Genomic DNA, 24,198 nt, shown 5'->3' on the forward strand with positions numbered 1-24,198 from the left:
AAATACACCGACGAAGTTATCCGCATCCCCTCTTACCAATTAAGTTGTAATCAAAAAAGCAATGTCGAGAGGGGCACTTTTACCGGTGGAGCACATCCTGGAGCCAAAATTCAAAGCCCTTACAATCAACGAGATGAACAAGTTTAGTGCTGAAAGAGAGCTAATTAACACATCAGCAGGTCTCTCACTGACAAGCCTACCTTCCTCTGGTACAGTTCCTCCGGTGTTGTTGACCTCAGGCTGACCAGGCGGTAGTTCTTGATTACGGTGCGGGGCCGCTTGCGTGGCGGGGCGAACCGCTCCATCTCCGTCACATAATACAGGCCCTGCTTGATGTAGCCAAAGTAGCGGGCTTTGGCCGAGGCCTCTTCGTCCGAGTCAGAGTCTCCGCCGTCGTCCCCCTCCTCGTCCTCACCGGCCCCGCCGCTCAGGTTGCTCTCCAGGCGGCCGCGCTTCTGGGCCAGCTTCACCTCACACTGTGGACAGTTGAAAAAAAAATGCAGTGTTAAGAATGGGCCGGTAGTAAACTTTAACAAGGATGGAAGCAGAAGAATTCAAAAAATGATGGCGCACAAGAGGATTGATGAACAAGAGTTGCAACAAATACACAAGTGATTTAAACATAACTTTGAGTTATACTGCAAACATATGCCTCGGATGTCATCATAAAGCCCCAGTTGTCTCGATACATAAAAATACATCTGCCGTGTTGGCCCAAATCATAAAGTGAGGGCTGCGAAACAGAAGAACTCCCATTCCTGATGATCGAGACTGAGACTGTCAGAGATTTACAGCCTTCGCCCCAGAACGACTTTCCGATGCTGAGAGCGAGACACTTCTTTGCCAGCAGGAAGTGAAGAATGAAAAATTAAGCGTGGAATGCAATGCAGCACAGTTCACATACAGCTGTGCTTAAGCTGGTCAACACAATAAATTGAACACCCTCATGCCAGATCAGCACGCTGTCTACAACACAAAACAGCAGAAGGTCAAGCTGCTCGATAAAACGAATCTAAATCCAAGCTGTCCAGAGTACTTTCTCCAACTTGTCTTGTCCTGTTCTCCAGTTTATTGCCTCAGTAGGGGGAAATATTATTTGCCCCATTTTTCAATCCCAACGCCCCAAGTCCTCCTATTCTGTCGAGATGCACTTCTGGGTTTTCAGCTCATGAGGGAGAAGTGCTAGCCTCCAGCAGAGGGGCTCCCGGCCGGGGCTTACAAAACATTGAGCACCTGTGAAGCATTAAGCGCCTTTAATCAATGAGGAGCCGAGGCTGTTTAAATAGTGCCGCGCTAATACACTACTCCAGATGATGCACTTGTTATCATCTTGAACACGCAAGGTCACATTATTCCACGTCTGTGGAGGCGTGCACGTAGCACAAGCCCCATGCTCAAGGTATTTTCAACACGCGCAAACCCTCAGCTTCAGATACAGGGCACCCATCCCCCCCCTCCCCTCCCCTCCCCTCCCCCCCTCCCCTCTTTCTCTCCATGCCGGAGCAGGCTGATGAAACATTTCCAAAAAGTTGGCAGCTGGCTGGTAAAGAAATATCTTCCTTTTTCTCTCTCTTTCTTTATGCAATCAGAGAAAAAAAAAAGAAAAGGGGAGGACTGGAATAAAAGTGGAGGGTGATGTGATATCAGGGTCTTTGTTGGGGAATAAAGAGATATTTCATCACACACTGTTAACCGATTTACACACACACACACACACACACACACACACACACACACACACACACACACACACACACACACACACGTTACACAGCGACATTCTCAAACTGATGTAGTCATAAAGGATCAAATTTGTATTTGTGTGAACGAAAAAAAGACTGTCCTTTGGGGATTCCCATCTGCTGGAAGTACAAAAGGATCACAAATCAATGCACATTGATTTTACTGTACAACAGACTCAAAAATCACTTTTTATATCTTTAACAATTAAAACAAAAGAACTGACTTTCAAATGTTAGACGGGTGACCTGGCCAGATCTGTGATGTGTCTGTCTATGAGGGTGACGAGCGCTAAAAAGATGCCGACCATGGGTCTCACACGGCTCTTCTATGGCTAATCGGTTTACTTGACCACGCATGCACACCGCCGCCTTGACATTCACCTCCAGGCTGAGGAAGCCCCCGTCGTGTGCCGCGGTGACTCGAGGCGAGGGCTCGAACCATTCGCAGGACTTCCCCAGCAGGTTGCGCAGCGTCCTGACGGACGACACGGTGACGGAGCCGGAGCAGCGGGCGAGAATCAACACGATGTCACTCCACCAGCTCACATCCTCCAGCGGGTAGTGCTGCTCCTTATCTGGGACAGGTAACAGAGAGAATTACAGTTTACAGATGACGGTAGACCCAAAGTTGATCGGGATTTGTGTTGAAACTTTCTATTTTCCCCACCCGTTAACTTTTTGGAATCGGCTTCCTTCTCTAAGACATATTTACACATGTGGACATATTCATCACGCGTCATGCATTAGATGAAGACGCACACAGATTATTGCCTACACAAGCTGTCACTGCTGTCACAACTGGCCCCAAACTGTCAAACAAAAGACTGTAAAGCTGCATAAAAAAAAAGGCATACACACAGACATCCATACAAGCACAAATACCCACAATCCCAAGCACGGACACTGTGAGGGAGGGAAATATTTTCTGGCCTCGGCAGACACTATACGGTTGTATGTGTAAATAACCGTATAATTCAGAGAATAAGACGTGTCAAAAGATCATTGAATTGTATCCAGTGTGCACCGCTGTGTGAGCAACAAAGCCGGTTCTCTTTAGCCCTTCGGGGCCAAACTACCTTTTATTTTCTTCCTTCTCTCCAGCGATGTCTTCCACTCTGGGTTGATCTCCTCAAATCCTGGCTGCGGGGAGGACCGAAGGATGAAAGGACCAAAGAGGAAGGGAAGAAAAAGAAGAAGCGGGGGGAGAAATTAATCTGCTAACCCTGTTTACACTTACAGAACACACACACACACACACACACACACACACACACACACACACACACACACACACACACACACACACACACACACACACAGACAGTGGATCTGCCGGCTCAGACCAGGCGACGAAGAACAACATACACACCCGCCGCATAAATTGGCAAAACATTCAGCAAATATAAGTTCTCTCTAAGCTACCTCACTTTATGTCTAATGGGCACGGGCACACACACATACTTGGGCCAGAAAGATATTACATTAATACATTCAGTCAAGCATTTAATGCACAAAACAATACCAGCACACACAACTGATATGCACACAGGTTTATTCAGCATATGAAAAATCATGCACGCATGCACGCACAAGCAGCTTAGAGGTGTACCTGTTGGTCCTGGCTCCATGTCGCCCTCTGTTTCAGTGATGGGACGTCCCAGAGAGACAGGCGACCAGAGAAGTGGATGACAGCCAGCAGGGTGCCGTCGGGGCTCAGGCTCATGCGGAATACACCGTCCTGTACATCATAAATGTGCACACACACACACACACACACACACACACATATGTTGGCGAGATTCTTCTCATTAAGCTTTTAATTCTTATCGAGGAAGACGGAAAGACGAGAGCTGCGATACCTTTTCATCTCCCTGTCTGGAAAACAGTCGGAAGCTTGGGATCTTGAAGAAACCTCTCTTCTGATTCTAACAGACACAGACAGGAAATTACAATAATTAGTGTGTGTGTGTGTGTGCGTGCGTACATGAAGAACTTGTGCATGTGTGTAGTCTCCTCACCGCGCTGACGTCGTCCGCATAGCTGGTGACCTGCTTGTAGTGTGGCGAGCCAGACAGAGCCCTCCAGGCTGTGATCCCATAGCAAGAGGCCTTGGACGTACAGTCATCCCCCGACTCACAGCCTCCCACCAGCAGCAATCTGACAAACAAGCACACACACACACACACACACACTCATGATAAGCACCTCCTGTATTGTGCCCCAGACAAATCAATTTGCATTGCATTACAAGGACAGCGAATTAAGATGGTCACTGCTGGGTCATCCTTCAGCCTGGGTTTAAGCCAAGGTATCCGTTAGTTTTCCCACTACTGAAGAGCCACTTTTTAAAGTAGCAGGTTTAAAAAAAAAAAGTTATCTAACAGAGGTAAAAGTCTGGCTGGAATCAATGGTTTGAAGACACAGACAACAGTGATTTGTGGGTCTCTCTTTGCGGTGAAACAGAACAGACGCGACAATGGTCAGGAGCTCAGGGGAGAGGTGTGGATGGAGCTGTCCAGCTCAACACTGCCCCCTGGTGCAGACAGGTTGGACATTTAGAAAGGGACAAGAGCTGAGAGTGAGCATATAAACTAATGGTGAGATAAATGAGGCATCAACATAGTAGCTCATATCTGATACAAGCCACTTTTTCTGTTTACTGCTGTAAAAGGTTTCATTAAGACAGATGTTGGACTACTTCTTGCATCCCCGATGCACATCTGTATATTCTTCACATGCATGATATTACCTCTGTAATCCTAATAATGAAGAGATCACAATGCCTAACTGCACATCTGGAAACATAGTATTTGTAATCTCATCTTTGCACCGCTTCATTTTAAACTGCCACAAGTTAACACTTCCATAGTGTCTCCTTGAAGCTGAACATGTTTCATCTTCATCATTATACATGCATGCATGTTCAGCTGTTGTAATTATTTTTCTCACCTTGCCTTTTTTTGCTCTATCCTATTCTTTCTGTGGCTGACCCAGTTTTCACACCGGGATCATTAAAGTTTCATCTCATCTATCAGTTGGCAAACACTTGACAGTAGCTGCCAAAATCCATCAGGCTGCCAAACCAAGCTGCACCGGGCCAAACTAAATCTGGTTTGTGCAGACTCGCGGAGCGTGGTGAGAAACAGTAAGGTCACGCCGGTGTGAGTCAGACATAATTAACCGAAACCTTTGAATGCCACATGGTGGGGAGGGCCAAGGACACCCTAGACTGCTATATTCAACTGCTGCAGGTTCTGCATTAAAGTTAGTGGTTCATTTAGTCCTGAGGAAGCCAATTGGCCCCATTCCATAATATAGCATCTTGTGCCTGTGCAAGAATGTCCTTTTTCTGGTGTCGTCAACTGATATTTATGCGTTGCTCTTCTTAATATGTGTTTTAAATGTACAACCTGTCTGCAAAGCGACTTTATTTCACGGTAAGATTCACAGTAAATTCTAGCAGAGTGATCAATATCATACATATTTACGAGCATATCGAAGACTTGCTGGTGTTTACTCGAATTGCCCCCGAGGTGTCAAATGATGAAAGCGTTTGAAATTACATGGCTACTTTTAAATCCAAATATTTAAGATGGACAAGGCGTCATGTAGCATCCTCTGCCGTGGGTTTAAAATGGATTCAAAGCATTTATTAGGGCGTCTGTAGATGTTTGAATACAAATGCATGAACAACACTTGATGAAACACTGTTGTAATAGAAGCAGGCTCGAACTGTGGAGGCCACAAGAGAAAATAAAATCACCGAGGGTGTCAAGCGAATGCTACAGGCAGTAATTATGCTGCCACTGATGGATTCAAAGTCAAATGCTGGTAAAAAAATGCTAATTTTTAAAAAATATCTCACTATGTTCAACAAGCACTTACAGTTGATAGGGTGTTGGAGCTAACTTACCGGTGGCCAGGGTGGTAAATAGCCGAGGTGATGCCGTGGGAGTAGTAAACGGAGAAACTGAAGCTGTGGTTCTCGTGGAAGTTCTGATTGGTTCCCACACTGAGAGAGGGAGAACACAGTCACAGGACGAGTCACCTATAATTACACTCCGGCACATAAACAATCAAAGCATCAACACTCATATGCCAAATGTTAATGGTGCGACAAAGCTGTTTCGGGGAAGATGACAGAGCAATTTAAATCCCAGCTGCAATTAAAATGAGACATGGCAAAATATATAATCTAATTTAAGTGGGCAATCTAAATTAGATTGGTGCTCGATGAGATGCCGTGCAATTTGTGCGGGCACATCTCATTGGGGGAACGTGTGACGCAGTGCAATGTAGAATGTGCAGGGAGAAGGGGGAAAGGGAGGTAAAGGAAAGGAAAGAGGGGGAGAGAAAGAGCACAAAACAGTTCAACTTCCTCCAGACGTTCAGGTGTTTATGCCACAGCAAAGTGTTTGTGTTTATGAGTGAGCACACACACACACACACACGCACGCACGCACGCACAGCAAGAGAGAGAGTAAAAAAGAGAAATGACTTACTGTCAAGGCTGAGCTATAATTCTGAAATTCTAATTCAAAGTGTTTGAGCGACAATATTGGAATGCAGTCGTATGAAGAGGAGGGCATGAGAATGAGATCCATTCTGAAAATGAACGTTTAAAAACAAGCCAGCACTTCCAGAGTGAATCTGGAGCAAATGTCTCGCACATCTTAATTACCTCCTGACACACACACACACACACACACACACACACACACACACACACACGTGCACACACAGTGACACCTGATGCATTCAAAGGCAGCTAACACCATTTATCTGGCTGTAATAGGAAAGTAAAGCCGCCCCCCCCCCCCGCCCCCCCCCCCCCCTTCTCTGCAAACACCGCTGTGCACACAGAACTGAAGGGAAGTTGTGTGCGCAGGACGTCGTCTGACCGAAATTCAATGTGCAATCTTGTCCCCGTGTGTTGGAGTGTCAGTGCACCGAGGCTTGCTATGACAGCAGCAATCATACTGAGTGAAATGGGAAATCTCTGGAATTAATGCCGTATTAAATAATGCTAAATTGAGAAGGGAAGTTGCGGGGCAGCCATGAGGAAAACGCACACGCGGACTCTTGCAGGTTCGCGCGCACAAAAGCTGGAGAGAGTCAGATGTCATTAATCAAATAATCCCAAATGTGCATTTGGATTGGCAAGCAGGGGAAATGGTTTGCAAAGAGAGGTATCACTCTGCCCCAAAGCTTCCATATAGACAAGCATAGAGCATTAACTCTGACCACAGATAGGGTGCAATGTCCTATAAAGGTTAGAGTGTACAGTGCATTTAAATCAAATGATAATAAAGAAGCTTAGCAAATCTCCAGAAATGGGACAGCTAGAAAATAATAGATTCAAGTGCAGTTTTAAATGTTTAAAATGGCTGAAATACTGACAGAGTTGAAGTTGTAGTGGCTGCAGACCATTATGTTTCAGATTTCGAGAGGTTCGCGCCGGAAACCAGAAGGTGCTTTGAGAACTTAAGTGTGTTGCTGAAGCAGTTTTCTCACTCACCTGACGAGGTAACTCTTGAGTCCGCCGCCGCATGTGATAACGAGCAGCTCGGCGGACCACTGGGCGCTGGCTGTGTACTCCAGGAAGATCAGGCCCGCCACTGCACAACTGAAATCCCCGGGAAAACTCACCGCCTGGTACAAGACGGGGAGATGAAATCAAGAGAAGTAGAAAAGTGTAGAATTATCTATCAGTCTGTGGCCCCCGCCAAGTTTTTACAATGACAAACAACACAGACACGGCAATAGTTAAAGAACAGAAAATAAGACAGAAAATAAGATTAAGGAAGAAAGTGCTGGGACAGGGAGGGAGGTGAACAAAAGATAAGAGACCGAAAGTGAAAGAGAGATGAGGGAAGGTAGAGAAGCAAATTGAAATTTCTTTTATACATGCATACTTTCTGTCAGATTGAAAATTTTCTCTCTCCTCCAGAAATAGCAGCGAGTCACCGGTGTGTGCACTTAACAGTGACAAACAAAAGGAACAGCACAGCGAGCCGGGGGAAGGGAGGTGGGGGTGTAAGTGCGCAGACACACATACTGATTATGACAAAGCAGAGTTGCACTAAAGGGATGAAGATCGTCGACTTGGATAGTCTCAGGGTAGAAGGAACGAGTGTCTGCGCTCATCGTCTCTGACGGGGCGGATAGAGGATACGGGACGAATGATGGGTAGAAATGGAGGAGCGATAGCATGTAGCACACAGAGGGCATTAAAGTGAGGGTGGGGGGGGGAACAGTGGAGCGAGGAGAGCTGCTGAGGGGGCAGACATGGAAGGATGAGAGAGACGCTCGAGGCAGGGAAGGAGAGAACGATCGAGGGAGCGTGTGAAAAATTAAAGAGAGGAGGTGATGAAGATGAAGGGGGAAAGAGTGGGACACTATGAGCACAGAGAGGAGAAGAAAAGAGAGAGAGAGAGAGAGACGGGAGAAAGCTTCAGACGGTGAAGGGAGAAAGCAGGCATGACAGACAAAGAGAGCACAGGGGGGAGTCTGACAGCTCAAAGAGCCCGGTAAACGTATGCTCCACTGAAAGAAGAGAACATGGCCCAACAAGTCTCCAAGCCGAGCTTATGGATGTCTGAGTCCTCGGAACTGTGTCACTGTAAAGATACAAATACAGCCATCTCTGCCGGAGCATATTGGCACTTAGTTAAGGTTAAGAAGCTTAAATTAAATCCGATGATTTAATTTAAAAAACCATACCGAATCAAGCTGTACAGTACTGCAAAGTTTAGACATTAATAATTCATATGACACACAACATATAGAGGCTGAGTTAATCATCTGTGCAGAGCTTCCATAATGCTACGCCTGGTCACTTGTTATTAGTGTCAATGCATGCACAAGAAAAAAAACTAAACGTTTCAGACATGAAAGACAGCTTGAAGGGGGGAAGAGGGGCGGGGGGGAGGGGGGGGATGCTGACGTCAAAGAGGAGGGACTGGCACGGTTACCGGCGGGATGACGAAGAGTTCGCTGCCCATGAGGTCGAACAGGCGCACGGTGCCAGTGCTGTCGGCGTAGGCTAGCAGGGTGCAGTCGTGGCTCCACGCCACCCTCCGCCACTGGGGGTTCGGGTCCTTTGGCACTGCGGGCGGATGAAAAAGGGAAAGAAGACTTGAAAGCTCTCTCACACACACACACACACACACAAACAAAGAAAGAGTGACAAGAGATTCAGGGGAGCCGAGGATTTCTTGTTAAACCAGATGAGGGAAAACTCTCTGCGAATAATCCCCCCCGGTGCTCCGGCGACGAACACAGATGGGAGGAGGAGGATAAAGCTGATCCCATGCATCAACACAATGTGTCTAAGGACCTATCCAATTCATCTATGAGGGATAGCAGGAGTAATGCGTCTCAATAATTGTCTCTCAAAGACGCGCCTGCGATGAGAGGATGGATGAAAGGTGGAGAGGCAGAGAGGATGGGGGAGGAGAACAGAGATCATAAATCCAGCTTTTATTGAAGTATAGGCTACTGTTTTACCCATCTGCTGACTCAGCAGTGCTGTGACTGTAACCATATCGCTGTGATTAAGCACATCTCTGTCTGCTGGCACTTTCTCAAGGCTTCTCTGTCATACTTTCCCTCTGATGGAAGAGCTCGGGCAGGTCTCTGATTCCGAATCTGTTTTGAATACCGGCGAATATCCCGAAACATTAAGCGCTATGAGGGGAATCAGGGTATGACTTTGTGTGCACGGTCTCCGTGCATTGGGTATGAGACTGCTGAGCCCATTAGAACATTTAAGTAGAACTTGACACAACCTTCAGCACAGACATCTGCAGCGGAGAACAGTGCGAGACATAATACGCCACCACGGGTGCCGTGTCTGCTAAGCAATAAAGTTATGAAAAGGAAGTTGTGTTTTTGTTGATATCACATAACGGCGCTATCGGCGTTTATTGTATTGAATTTCTTGGCTGAGGAACGCTGCCGCAACCCCTGGTGGGCAATACAGCAAACGAATGGAGGCGTCGGATATTGTATGACTAGAATTTTAAATTAAGAACAAAGGAGGGGGGGGGGAGTGGGAGGGGAGGCAGGCATAGAGAGGGGAGAGAATGAGAGAGAGAGAGAGAGAAAAACAATGAATCCGGCACCCACTGAGAGAAATAATAGCTCCCCAAATTTTAAGGCCTAAGTATCAGAGAGCACCTCAGGAAGGAGGCGATTTAACACACCTTGGAGACTCTCTGCTGAGGAGGAGCAGACAAAAACATGGAGCACTTATGAGAGTCAGAGGTACCAAGCGCCTCCTCTGCTCTCTTCTTGTTCTTTTGCTTCCTATTTTCATTCTCCTTTTTTTTTTTTCATTTCACTCTCACGCTGCCTTCCCTTCCTATCTCGCTCCCATTATGAATTGTATACAGTATGTTGTTCTAGGGCTCCATTTCCACATAGATGGCTTTTTTTTGGAGAGCTGGAAAATTGGATGCTACTGTCCGGACAGAAGCCTTCCATCTAAAGCCTCACGGAGGCATCAGAGCTCAACACTTATGAATTATGTACGGGGGTGGGAGACAACGGCACTGTAACAGGAGCAGACAGTGAGGCGGGGGGAGGGAGACAGAGACAGAGAGTGATACACAGGTGTGGATAAACCGAACGCGCTCACGCACGGGGATGCATACGCACAAAAACGCATTTAACACACACACACACACACACACACACACACACACACACACACACACACACACACACACACACACACACACACACACACACACACACACACACACACACACACACACACACACACACACACACACACACACACACACGCTCCTCCATTAAAAGCAAATGCCATTAAAGGCAGGATCACAGCGAAATCCATTAGGACAAATCTCCGTGAAATGAAATGAAGTAAAAGTAAAATGAAACAGAGAGATGAAATGGAATGAAAAGGAGGGAGGGAGGCTGGGTTTACACGGGCCCAGGGGCTACTGTTATCCACACTATGAGCCATTAGAACGACGAACCGCAATGATGGCGAGCCGGGGAAAGAAAAAAAAACGTACAACAGATATAGTGTGACAAAGACAGACAAGACGGTGAAAATGAGAAAAATGAGAGAAAAGGAAAAGGAACAAAGCAAGAAGTGGAGGAGATATGAGTAGTGCGAGTAGAGCAGTGTGTGTGTGTGTGTGTGTGTGTGTGTGTGTGTGTGTGTGTGTGTGTGTGTGTGTGTGTGTGTGCAGAAGATGTGAATGAAAAAACTGAAATTGAAAAAGAAAACACCATTGTTTTTGGGGTTGTTTGTCTTTAAAGTGACCCACTATATGTAGACTGTGAGATAATAGCTTCTTTCAAATGACTGATGGCTTTTGTTGTTTTTTTACAGTAGACATATGAAACAAGGTGGTGAAAGTTGCTGCAGTTGTTGTTTTCAGCCAATTCATCTTGTGTCCTCCTGGTTGGATCTGTGGGACATTGGTTGTTGCATTGCTGTCTGCCAAAGTGTGTTTTTTTTGTTGTTCTTGCCACTATGAGGTGTAAAGAAATGTGTAAATGTATAAATTCTACACACAGTGGCTCCAAAGTGGTGCATCTGTTGGACATATTCAAACCAATGTGTTTGGCAACCTGGGGGCAGCACAACAAGCTGCTAACACAACATTTGGTTAGCATGTCACCTAAAATGTACATATTCATGTCACAGAGCAACATTATCAATCATCTGGAGTCATGTTTCGGTCTACCCGATGAATGTAAGTCTTACTGTCACGCTCCTTTGAGCTCTGTTTTGGGCTCCACCAACACCTGCAGGAAACATCTGGCTCATTAGCTGCTAAACGTGCCACTGTGTTGACCAGCTATTCACTAACGTTGGCTGTCTAGCGTTTGGTGCTGGTGTATCTCAGCTTTTGGCTGGACAGGATTGATGAAAAAGGCGAGAGCGAACCAAACGATTAAAACCAAAACAATGAGCTGAAAGATTCTTAAATGCTCAGCAGATTAGTGCAGCTTTAATTTCAATTAGAAAGGCGTCAAACATCTCGGTGTGTGTCCTTATTTTCCTGTATTATGCATTTAAAAATGTCTAAACTTGGGAGAAAGTTTGGGCCTCTCCAGTTTAGAGCAATTAAAACCACCGTCGCCGGCCATTTTACCAGCTAATCAAACAATGGAGGCGATGTATTTTTTATCAGCCACTACGAGAAGGTGATTATCTGTGTTGCTGCTCACAGTCCCTCTCACACACGTTCCCATTAGCCACCGTGGTCGTTAGTTCTCTTTGAAACAAACTCAAAGTAGATGTGCAAACACAGAAAACTGCAGCGGCGGTAAAAGAAGACCACAGGTTAAAAACATGTCATGGACTACAGCGTGTGAGGAGAGGATCTTACCCTGGCACTTGCCGATCACTGAGCCAAAGTCATCTCTCACAGACCTGAGGAGCAAACACAGGAGAGGTGAAAGGAAAAGCAGTACACTGCACCCGGGGGTGCAACCATACACGCCGTTTGCCTTATATGACCGGGTTATAAGGTAGGTTGTAATCGCCACTGATCGCCTGCCAACTGAAGTAGCTCAATGGATCACGCTAAGGGCCTTGAGAGTAGGCAGCAGACAGACTCTTTAACAGAGCTCGATGGATCAGGCCTTGAGCTGACTTAACACCCACTCGCACCAACAAATGCCATAAAACGAGGGCCATAAAACACGCTGTGATTAAACAACAGTGGTGCAAAGAAAGGACACGGGAGAAACCCCCGGTATCAAGCTGAGGCGGCGAGAGGAGAGAGGAGATTGCCTTCGATTACAGCGGGGCAACACAGTTCTGTAGTGTAGTGAAAGAGACCAATGAATAAGACACGCTCTGGGTTTAGGTGGCGGCACGTGCATGAACATTACGTCCAATTACACAGAGTCAACAAGGCCTTTTTTTTGGGGGCCAAAGCTCCACGTCGGTTGAACTTGCCTCTCGTCAGCCTCTGGAGAGCGAGGACGTATTTGCATACTTGCTTCATTGCTATTGATCTTCATTTCAATTTTGCTCCATTTAAAAGCATTGCTTTGTGTCAATGGAGCGCACTGCTGAGTGAGCACATTTTCTCTGTGCAAAGGGGGGGAAATTGGATTTGTGTCTGAAAATAATTACGACCACTCAAAATGAGCACAAACATACTCATGTGTGTGTGTGTGCTTTGGTCTCTTCCTATATCCCACCCACACACACACACACACACACACACACACACACACACACACACAGAACAAATGAAAACATTGAGGCAGCACTGGTATTGCCACAAAATATGTGCATAATTGAAATAATTTTACTATGACTGATTGTATTGTTACTGATTGTATTGATGCTTGAAAACAAAATGTTCATTCTTTAGATACAAGCGGAGACCGCAGCTCTTTTATAAAAGGGAGACGTGATAAACCACCACATTAATTAAAAAGGCTCTCTATCACTCTGCAAACACAGACAGAGTGCCTCAAATAGCGAGAGTTCAATAATTACCTAATCTCCACACACTGGTCCTGAACCACGGCCAGCAGTTTGCCATTACTGTGGAGAGAAACGAGAGAAGGGTGAGGAATGAGCAAGAGGAGGAAAGAAACGAGAGAGGAGACAAAGGGAGCAGAGGGGGAGAGGGGTAAAATGTCATTATGACTGATATTTTAAAAAGTGGCGGATGAAATGAAGATCATCTGGGGTGATTTAGGAAAAATTAGAGCGTGTGTCTATAGCGGGCCGGCTTGGATGGGAGATTAAGACTTGAATAAGGGTCCATGTTGGATGGCTTAAAGTGAAGAGAAACAATAATAATCGTGAGCATTAAACAGAGCGGAGATAGTTTCAAAGGGAATTAAACGAGGTAGAAAAATTCAAGGGGAGACAGAAACGAAATGGAAGGATCAAGCACATCAAATTAATGGACATTCGCAGCATCGTTTGACCGCGCTTAACGCCGTCTTACATCGTGGGATCGATAGCCAATTAAAAAGCAGCCTTTCTATTTGGTTTGTCTGCTGTAATGAGAACAATTAAATGACTGGTCGAGGGGCTACGCACAGGGGAGAGGAAACCAGAGGAGAGGAAGGCTTAGTGCACGTCAGCAACAAAGTAGCAGGTATTTGAGTGTGTGTGTGTGTGGGGGGGGGGGGATGCAGCACCTTGCGAGCACCAGCTGCCAGTTGATCTGCTTGTTGGCCAGGCGGACCAGACCAGGAGGTAGAGAGGAGCTGGAGGGGCTGAGGTTTACAGAATCAGACAAACAGAAGATGAACACATTATAAACTGCTTCACGGTATCAACTGTGTGTCGTGACTGACTAGCAGTCCATCTAAATGAGGCTGAAGGAAAGTTTACTTTCCTATCAACAACGTTTCACAGAGCAACTTGAACTGAGTGACAGAGATCTCCAGAGATGGGAGAAGCAGAGGGAACGCAGAATGTTGAGGACACGTCAGCGTCTTTTCAGAACCTACAGTCACTGTGACCAGTCTGTGTCAGCGAATGTAAGATACAATATCGGTATTCATCGACACAAGTATGAACAGGAGCTAGATTAGTTTAGAAAAATGTAATTAAATTACATTTAAATTAAATTTAAAGAAAATAATAATTAAATACAATTCAGTTCAAATTAAAAATAAAATAATTTAAATTAAACTACATCAATTAAATTACATAAAACAATTAAGCTAAATCAAAGACATAATTAAATTAAACTAAATTCAATTCAGTTACACTTAAAGAGGGAGGGAGGGAGATTTAAATTATTGTTGCATCAAATCAAATTTTTTAAAGTTTAGGTTGCGTAAAACAATTAATAAAAAATACATTACATTGAAACTAAATTATATTTCATTAAAATCCAATTTAAATTGTATTAAATTATAATTAAATTACATTTTAAATAAATTAAAAACTAGCTTCAATCAAACACAATTATACCTATTTCAAATTAAACAACATTGCATTAGAATTGTATTCAATTAAAAATGTAATGGCCATGAAATCAATTTAATTTATTTATTTAATTTGGTGATAATTGAATGTACACTTAATGATCTGTCAAACAAATGGGGTCTTGAGAGAGTTTACCAACTGCCATCGTGTTATTGGATTGTTTGAATGTGTTGTTCAATTGTCCATTTGGTAAATTAACTAACTATCTTACTTTTTTTAAAGTTCATTATCATTGAATTTTTGTATTTTTTCGCTATTCAGATTTTGAACTTCTGCAGAATTGCCAGAAGCTTCTGTTGAACGTGAAAATGTCACAGAATGTGAGGGCAGTCTGCTTGGTCCGTTTCTAATAAAATCCCTGTTCCTTTCTACTCCACAAGAAGCAAAGGAGAGCTAAGAGACGTGCGCGGCTGGAGGAGTTCCTAAATATTTAACGAGGTTATTGATGGCTCCACCTGCTGAGAAGATAAGCAGACCTCGGTGCTGCAGCATTACAGAACCTACTGCAGGCCACATCCAGCCATCTCTCAACAGGATGGGCAGTAAGAGCAGGGTGAAGCTAATATACATCTTGAGTACAGGTTTGTGTGTCTCAGACGTGTGTGCAGTAGATTTCAGGAAGTACAGATCAAGTATGCCTGGCAGGGTCGTCCTACTCACGTCCGTAGCAAATGGTTACAAATAAACTTTGAATCTGAGTTAGTGAAGAATTCAAGACATCCAAATAAAAGATAAAATGTGAATAATCAGTGCCCTCATATGATGTAACATGTCATACATCATATACGAATACTTCATACATCAAATACCACTTCATGAATAATAAATAATATTAAAGTTGTGAACTCTGTATGGCCAAAAAACCTCAACTAATATGCTTTTAAAAGTGGTTTCCCTTCATTTTTCTTGATACGGTCACACATACTGTACAAACGGTGTACATTTCAGGACAAAATCTATTTAATTTTGTTTTTATTGTTTATTGTGTTTTCTTGATTACAGCTTAGGCTCCTTTTTATCAATGTATTGAACTCGCAAATATGACTCCAATTGAATTGAACAAGGTTAAATGTGATTATTTAGAATGTCACAATTTAAAAGAGTTGGATCTCTTGTATTTCCTAAGTTGCTCAGCGTTAGTACTGCTGTCATAGTGTGCACTGTATCCATTATCCAGCAGATCGATCATAAATCACAGCTTCATGCGGCATGTCAACCTATTACAAAAACACCGACAGAGATACCTGCCGGCACAATAGTGATGAACTTACCTGTACCACAAGTAGTGCAAGATCAAGCGGAATGGCCCTGTAAGAAATACATCACAGTTAGTAAAAATAATAACGATACTATCACGTATTTTATTAATCCTCGTATCTTGTCAAATCCTAAATTATGATCAGAACACATAGGACCTGGAAATCAGTCTCTCTAATCCCGAACCAGGCAAAGAGCGTCTAACCATACACAACTATAGAACCTTCCAGGACCGATGATGATGTTCATCAATGATTGTGGCACCTCCTACCGTAGGATGTGTTGTTTTCTTTGCTATAAAGACACTCTGGTATCATAACAATTGTGCAAATATAACCTTAACCAAGCGAACGTACGTATCTGATATATCATGCATTACATCATTCGATATGTTGCAGACTGAGCAGTCTTTGATGAGATCTTTATTACAGATTTGGGTAGACATGTAGATGTTGTTTATCCTCCAAAACTCACAAAACAGGTCAAAAACACAGTTACTCCTACAGAAATGCTGCTCTACTTTCCAGCAACTGGCACCCCTGCTGGGTACCAATCCTACACTGTACGTAAAGGTTGGAGTGCTACGTCAACTCACGTCCACGTGCTGAATATATATACTCTGTGATCAAGTAAAGCCCCCCCCTCCTTCCGACATGCAGGGCATCACAACTAACGTTAGGCAACAAAAAAAACAACCGAACTTACCCGTCACTGCTTTTGCAATAAGTGAGGTGTTGTGCTCCTTGCTGCCTCGCAGCTGCAGAGGTTAGAAAGTGACATGTGAGCTTCTAGTCGTGGTTATCATGAAGTATCTGTTGACGTTAATGAATGCACGACAGCCTCGTACTTTGGGGATATAGCTAGCTAAATGGAGCAAAATATGAATGTTGCCTTGCAGACGAAACTTCCTAACGTCCTAATAGCACAATAATTCGCGACGAAACATGCTACTACACTGAATGTCAATGTGAGATGAGGACTTAGCTAGAGATGTAGCAGTGTGTGTGTGCTACGTGGCTTTTGAGCGGCTGACCCCTTGCAGCTGATTGGAGATAGAGTTGGGCATTTCTACAAATAAATGTTCAACCAAAGACCTACACACTGAACGGAAAACGTGCAGGAATGGAAGTCTGACTGACCTGAGTGTCCGTTTCTGGCGGCCATTCAGTAATGACAAGTAAGTCGTATAAAATGTTTTCATCTTCGCCTTCAATCAGACTTTCTTCAGCCATGTTTACTTGAACAGGCTGTCAAAAAAAATCTACGGCGAGTAGCACTGGACAAAATACATCAAGGAAACCGCGTTTGGAAAATGTGCCTTACCCACTCAAGAGCTTGACTTTGCCTACTATTGTATTGTAGCGACCCTGTACATGATATTAACAGAAATATATTTTTGCCCAAAAAAGCAATGCGTGTAGTAACATATTTAACCTATTTTACGAACTAGTTCACTAACCGGAACCAATGACATTTGGCTGCTCGGCTGTCGGGTTAGTCCACTAAACGAGTTGCACCGAGCCGACGATTCTGAACACGGTACATCCGGTGAAATTGCACTCGCAGCAGCAACAATGGCAGCGTTTTCTGGTAAGAATATATCAACTTCATCATGTTGACGTCGCATTCGTATTTCACTTCAACTCCAAACAGCTTTTAAAAAGCTACGTGGACGTACGAACTTCATGAAATATGTATTTTGTCCAACAGAATTGGGCGTTATGCCTGAAATCGCGCAGGCTGTGGAGGAGCTGGGCTGGCTGTAAGTCTCTCTACAAACCTCAGACGAAGCCATGTCCATATTGTCAAGTATGTCCATATTGCTGTTACAGTTGACACTGAACTGATGTATTCCAACCTTTGGATTTCAGGCTACCTACTGACATCCAGGCAGAGTCTATTCCCCTGATTCTTGGTGGAGGAGATGTACTCATGGTAGGTTTACCTTTTTCTTCCTGGTTGTCGCAGACAGCAAGTTTGTGCACAACATGTTTTAAAGCTATTTCTGTTTTATTTTTTTAGGCAGCAGAGACTGGTAGCGGTAAAACAGGGGTAAGTACTTGACAGCCACTCAGTTTGAAATGCTGCTGTACCTCTGCAGTTTGCATCAACCGCATCAGGCCAAGTGACATATTAAAAGAATAAGAGTAATCCTTGTCGTCCACAGGCCTTCAGTATCCCAGTGATCCAGGTCGTGTATGAGACCCTGAAGGATCAGCAGGAGGGCAAGAAGGGCAGAGCCTCCATCAAGACTGGAGGAGCTAGTGAGCCCACTTTAATATCTGTGTGTTTGATAGTCCGGCTAAAACGTGTTCATAACATTGTACAGAGCTCTGGTCTAATAACACAAACTATTATAAAAGCAGTGGTTTGTGCTCTGCAGATTGTTAACCTACTCTGTATTGTTTTGTTCAGTTTTCAACAATTGGCAGATGAATCCTTACGACCGCAGTGCCGCTTTTGGTAAGAGGATAAAGATAAGCATGTAATGCCACATTCCAGCTTTGTTCTTTGTCACCTCTTCTCATTATCACTTTTTGGTGTTTTGTTGCCTCTACAGCGATTGGTTCAGATGGTATGTGCTGCCAGAGCAGGGAGTTTAAAGAGTGGCACGGCTGTCGCTCTACTAAAGGGGTCACCAAAGGTGTGTAATGCACACAAGTACCTCAACACAAATAAGGATTTCAAGACAACATACGTGCTTCTCACAGGGAGCCAGATATTTCTTTGGATAGAATTTGCAAAGGCAGGATCATTTTATGTCTTTGCAATTGTTTATTTGTCTTTCTGTGTCCAGGGAAGTACTACTATGAGGTGACCTGCCATGACCAGGGTTTGTGTCGCATTGGCTGGTCCACCAGTCAGGCCGCCCTGGACTTGGGTACGCTCCTCTCCACTTCACAATCTCCATGCTGTAGATAGAACATAAATGGTCGAACGAAGAGAAAAATGACCCAAATCTCACAAACTCTTTTCTTTTCTTTCCAGGAACTGATAAGTACGGTTTTGGTTTTGGTGGGACTGGGAAGAAATCCAACAACAAGCAGTTTGACAGCTATGGAGAGGTGACACTTAATCAGGCAATATTTATATATATATATATATATATATATATATATATATATATATATATATATATATATGTAAACAAATGTGAGGCTCATTTTCAAACATGTTTTTTCTTTGCAGGAGTTTACCATGCATGACACTATTGGATGCTACTTGGACCTAGACAAGGGCCAGATTTCCTTCTCTAAAAATGGTGCTGTCTCACTCTCACTGTCACGATTTTGTAAAACATCTGGGCTCGGTGTTAAATGGCAACATTACTCATGTTTCTTGTCCCCCATCTCTCTGTGTTCTTCTTTCAGGCAATGACCTGGGTGTGGCTTTTGAGATCCCACAAAATGTGCAGACTCAGCCCTTCTTTGCCTCCTGTGTGCTCAAGGTAAAATAATGGTACAAAACAAACAAACGGGTGTCAGATTTGCACCGTACAAATGGCTCTTTTCCTGATCTGTTGGCCAGAATGCAGAGCTGAAGTTCAACTTTGGGGGAGAAGACTTTAAAAATGCCCCGAGGAGTGGCTTCGTTGCCTTGGACCAGGCCTCAGAGGGCCACACAGTCAAATCTTCTCAAGCAGGTGTGTGGATGCAACCTCATTTCAAGTGCAGCAAGAAAACAAACCATATATATAGATAATTTGATGTTAGTCCAGGTAATGCTTTAGTTCTTTTCACAATATTTTCCAAGCTACTAAAGTTACATTGTTACCGTTGCTGACACACCTATTCATCGATCACCACTACGACGGTCTCACTGGTGTATTCCGATGTGTAATAACTGTCTTCGCTCTGTGTTGGTGCAGGCAGTGCTAAAGTGAGTCAGGCGAAGGCATCCTCCAACGCCCCCAAAGCACTGATCCTGGAGCCGTCGAAAGAATTGGCCGAACAAACCCTCAACAATGTCAAGCAGTGTGGGAAACACGTGGACAACCCCAAACTCAGGTACGACTCCACACAGCTGGTGTCCACGTTGGTCGGCACGAATATCAGGGAAACTGTGAATTGTGCAGAAAATGCACGTGTAGGTACTTTTTAAAAACACAGAGCCACATCAAAATCCATCCTGAAGCATTTAGTGAAGTCATTGCATGCTGCGTTTGCCTTTTGTAATTCTTGTTTTATACCAGAAGATGGAGCCAGGGCTTCATCGTTGACGTGGGTATATTTGTCCCTACAGGAACCTGCTGGTGATTGGTGGCGTGGCTGCCAAAGACCAGCTGGCTGCTCTGGAACAGGGGGTAGGTGACGTGTACTGCCTCCAAACAAACATTTGATATTTAAAAACGGAGTTGAAACAGTTTTAACTAACTGACCTCTTTACTTTTCCATGTTTTGTGTGTGATCTTACAATTAGATTGACATTGTGGTGGGAACACCAGGAAGACTGGACGACCTCATATCTACTGGGAAGCTCAGTCTGGCCCAAGTCCGCTTCCTGGTCCTGGATGAGTGTGTACGTACAACACATCAAGAGTATTTCCTGTTACATCAAAAGTATTGAATTTTCCCGGTCCTACAAAGTACGAATACTGTCGTGAATGGTTGCTTTCTATAACAGTCCCTGAAGTCCCTCACCATCGGTCTCTGTTCTCTGTGTCACTCAGGACGGCCTACTGTCCGCAGGCTACACAGACTTTATCAACAGGATCCATAACCAAATCCCTCAGGTCACTTCTGACGGCAAAAGACTGCAGGTAAAATGCGTGTGTGATGATGAATAAAATGTAGGCGCTAAACAACACCCTCAGATGAAAGTCAAAGCAGTCGTGGTGCAAAGATAAAATGTGTTTTATTGCTGTAATTCTGGGGGGGGAAGTCCATTTGAACTATGGCAGTTCTGTCCTTGTGCCTCAGTTGAGGTCTTCTCTTCCAGGTGATCGTGTGTTCAGCCACGCTGCACTCGTTTGACGTGAAGAAGCTGTCTGAGCGTATCATGCACTTTCCCACCTGGGTGGACCTGAAGGGGGAGGACTCTGTCCCCGAGAGTGTCCACCACGTGGTGGTGCCTGTAAATCCGAAGAAGGATCGCCTCTGGGAGCAGCTCGGCAAGAACCACGTCCGGGTGAGTCCCTCGTGTTGGCCCAGAGACATTCAAGATTCAACACTTTTTTTTTTTTAAGCTCGTACGTTGTTGTTTCTCACCGTTTAGAATAATGTGCTGACAAAGCTTTTCTCCTTTCGATTTGTGTTGGATAGACCGATGAAGTCCATGCCAAAGATAACACCAGACCAGGAGCCAATTCCGCAGGTGAGAGCAGAAAGGAAGCACAGGCCGTCCCTCTAGTGTGATGTGTTTAACACGGTCCCGTGCGTCAACGTTCATCACATGAATGACATCACACGGATATCGTTTTAGTCCTTTCCTTTCAGGAGTCGTGATTGAGAAACAAAAAAAAAAAGTGTACGTGTGCGTTTTTTAGAAATGTGGTCGGAAGCCATCAAGATGCTGAAGGGCGAGTACACGGTGAGGGCCATCAAAGAGCACAAGATGGACCAGGCCATCATCTTCTGCCGCACCAAGATCGACTGTGACAACATGGAGCAGTACTTCATTCAGCAAGGAGGAGGTAGGAGGCATCACCGGACACGCGTTCTAAATAATGGTGACGTAATCCATGTTTGACTCCATGACAAAGTATAATTGGTGTCTTTTCTTTTTTTTAGGTCCAGACAGTAAAAACCACCAGCTCTCCTGTGTCTGTCTGCATGGGGATCGTAAGCCGAACGAGAGGAAAACTAACTTGGAGCGCTTCAAGGTAAAAGTACATCAGCTGTTTAACTACCCCTTCTCGGATTACAACCAGTCTAGCAATGTTTTAAAGATCTTCTTGTGTTCTCAGAAAAAAGAAGTGAGGCTCTTGGTCTGCACAGACGTAGCTGCCAGAGGAATCGACGTCCACGGAGTTCCTTATGGTGAATATATTAAATTTACAACTTACATTCCTACATTAAATACAGTGTTCTTTACAAAAGATTGCTTTGCTGTATGTTGTATATACAAGTCCACTCTCTCCATCTTTTTCTCTGCAGTGATTAACGTCACCCTGCCGGACGAGAAGCAGAACTACGTCCATCGTATTGGAAGAGTTGGAAGAGCCGAGAGGTAAACATGAACGTTCATGAAAATGACAGAGTTTGTGTGCTGTGGGAAATTTCACCACATGAATATGTTTGTAAAATCTAATTCATCTAGATTGCAACTGTTACAGAATATATCTTAAAATGTCTCATCGCATTATGATTCAACGGAAAAGACAGGATTATATGATTGACTTAAAAAAATCTAATTTCCTTTTAACTCGCAGAATGGGACTGGCCATCTCCTTGGTTGCAATGGAGAAGGAGAAGGTTGGCTGGATTATAGAAAATATGCTGCTAATTCATTTGGATTATTTTTACAAAAATAGGTCAAATAAAATGTTTCTATTTGTGCAGGTGTGGTACCACGTTTGCGCGAACCGAGGCAGAGGCTGCTACAACACCCGGCTGAAGGAGGACGGAGGTTGCACCATCTGGTACAACGAGAAAGAGGTGAACAAAGACGCGGACACGAACTTAAATCAACATAATACCAATCATGGAACTTTCAGTTCTTCTTGTGTCCTTTATTTATTCCCTTGCCTCTCACTACAGCTCCTGTCAGATGTTGAGGAGCATCTAAAGTGCACCATCACCCAGTGTGAGCCAGACATCAAAGTACCCCTTGATGATTTCGATGGAAAGGTCACCTATGGTCAGCGCAAGGCTTTGGGAGGTATGTGTGCTCTACAAGGACCCCTGTGTACGAGCATGTTGTGGCCACACTGGCTTTGTGAATAGTAAACAATCTTCCAGTACACTATTCAAAATATCTATAGTTATCGTGTGTTGTACTCACTGCTTGACCACCAAACCTGTTGCTCTTGCCAAGGTGGTAACTACAAGGGCCACGTGGATGCTCTGGCCCCGACGGTCCAGGAGCTGGCGACCCTCGAGAGAGAAGCCCAGTCTTCCTTCCTCCACCTGGGTTACATGCCGAACCAGCTTTTCAGAGCCTTCTGAACAGAAGCTCCAACTAGCACAGCACTGATACGTAGAGAATAAAGACAAATTCATCGATTTTCACGTTGCTTTAAGTCTTTATGCAACCAAGCAGCAGTGTGCAGTTTTCTCTCAAGGGTCTTTTTTTCCACCCAGACAAACATATAAACATAACTCATAAATGATTTACTGTACATAAAATGTATATTGTAAGGTGTCAAAATGCCAACTTGTCCTTGGTGTCTAATGATAACGCTAATTCAGACCTAATTTGTTGTTTTGTTTTCTGATTTGGTATGGTTGAATGACATATTTAAGTTTCCTTATGGAGTAATTGGCTAAAAAGTGTGTGTCTGGGTGCTTTCTGAAATAAATAGCCTGCTCAGTTTGAGTTCATTTTCTACGAAGGAAGGAAATATCTACAATAATTAGGAATGCCTCTTCTGTTGAATTCATTAATTTAGTGTGGGCTTCACCAAATGGAGGACTGTGAGTGACGGTTATATTCCAGTAGATCTGGACCTGTGTATCATGTCTGATAAATAATGAGAATAAACCCGCAAATAATATTAACAATGCATTGTTTATTGTTTTTTCTGACCACATTTCATTGAATTGTGAACCTTTATTTCATTTTGCGCAAACTAATTAGTAAAGATATAGCTATTTGTTTTCCATAAGTGCCATACAAGTGAATTGCGTCTTTATTTTAACAGTATCGTAGTTTCCAAATTGACAAATATTGTTGAAATGATGTGAAAATGTTTGTCGTTTTTTGTTTTATTTAATAGAGTGCTCTAGGAAGACACAATTTAGATATAGGTTTGGACCCGTTCTGGGAGGAAATTGTAGAAAATGAACCTCTAAATTGAATACCCCTGATTTTGTGTTTCTAAAATGGTTGTTTAATATAAAACAGCTGTGCTTTTGATGATTTGTTTTAATGGATGTATAAAGTGCTATATGAAACAGTTTTTGGTGGGAAAAAAGTATTTCTATATTTCTGTTGCATCTCTGTAAAAGTCCCGTTTTAATCGCTGACGCGCAGTTTTTAGACACTTTTATTTTGAAATCCTGGCACAGATGGTCTTTCGTCACTTCCTGTGGAGGTTCCGGGATCGATTCTTCCCAATGTTGTTTCTTCAGTTGAGAGATG

The 24,198-nt window shown here is 44.0% G+C and overlaps 2 protein-coding genes across 2 annotated transcripts in view; one reads left to right on the forward strand and one right to left on the reverse strand.

Moving 5' to 3' along the window:
- nbas (NBAS subunit of NRZ tethering complex) overlaps positions 1-17,189 on the reverse strand; it is a gene marked incomplete at both ends in the record, with an annotated part of 132,100 nt that extends 114,911 nt beyond the window's left edge. Inside the window, 15 exons of the mRNA XM_079180714.1 lie at positions 201-476; positions 2,124-2,317; positions 2,819-2,882; positions 3,352-3,480; positions 3,602-3,667; positions 3,761-3,899; positions 5,656-5,754; positions 7,261-7,394; positions 8,717-8,850; positions 12,119-12,162; positions 13,246-13,293; positions 13,902-13,979; positions 15,972-16,008; positions 16,663-16,714; positions 17,097-17,189. Coding sequence (XP_079036840.1) covers positions 201-476; positions 2,124-2,317; positions 2,819-2,882; positions 3,352-3,480; positions 3,602-3,667; positions 3,761-3,899; positions 5,656-5,754; positions 7,261-7,394; positions 8,717-8,850; positions 12,119-12,162; positions 13,246-13,293; positions 13,902-13,979; positions 15,972-16,008; positions 16,663-16,714; positions 17,097-17,189 — 1,587 coding nt within the window. The remainder of the gene's footprint in view (positions 1-200; positions 477-2,123; positions 2,318-2,818; positions 2,883-3,351; positions 3,481-3,601; positions 3,668-3,760; positions 3,900-5,655; positions 5,755-7,260; positions 7,395-8,716; positions 8,851-12,118; positions 12,163-13,245; positions 13,294-13,901; positions 13,980-15,971; positions 16,009-16,662; positions 16,715-17,096) is intronic.
- Positions 17,190-17,508: 319 nt separating this feature from the next.
- Positions 17,509-23,597, forward strand: ddx1 (DEAD (Asp-Glu-Ala-Asp) box helicase 1). The gene is made up of 26 exons (XM_079180805.1): positions 17,509-17,547; positions 17,668-17,719; positions 17,829-17,892; positions 17,980-18,009; positions 18,125-18,221; positions 18,373-18,420; positions 18,518-18,601; positions 18,755-18,838; positions 18,946-19,022; positions 19,147-19,219; positions 19,329-19,405; positions 19,486-19,600; positions 19,826-19,964; positions 20,200-20,260; positions 20,377-20,475; positions 20,627-20,716; positions 20,896-21,084; positions 21,219-21,270; positions 21,443-21,589; positions 21,687-21,778; positions 21,863-21,935; positions 22,053-22,125; positions 22,328-22,370; positions 22,458-22,553; positions 22,656-22,776; positions 22,933-23,597. Exons 1-26 carry the CDS (start codon positions 17,532-17,534, stop codon positions 23,061-23,063), a joined length of 2,223 nt encoding a protein of 740 aa, XP_079036931.1. The 5' UTR covers positions 17,509-17,531; the 3' UTR covers positions 23,064-23,597.
- The last annotated feature ends 601 nt before the right edge of the window (positions 23,598-24,198 follow it).

The sequence above is a fragment of the Pholis gunnellus genome (genome assembly GCF_910591455.1).
Source record: "Pholis gunnellus genome assembly, chromosome: 19".
Taxonomy (NCBI): Eukaryota; Metazoa; Chordata; class Actinopteri; order Perciformes; family Pholidae; genus Pholis; species Pholis gunnellus.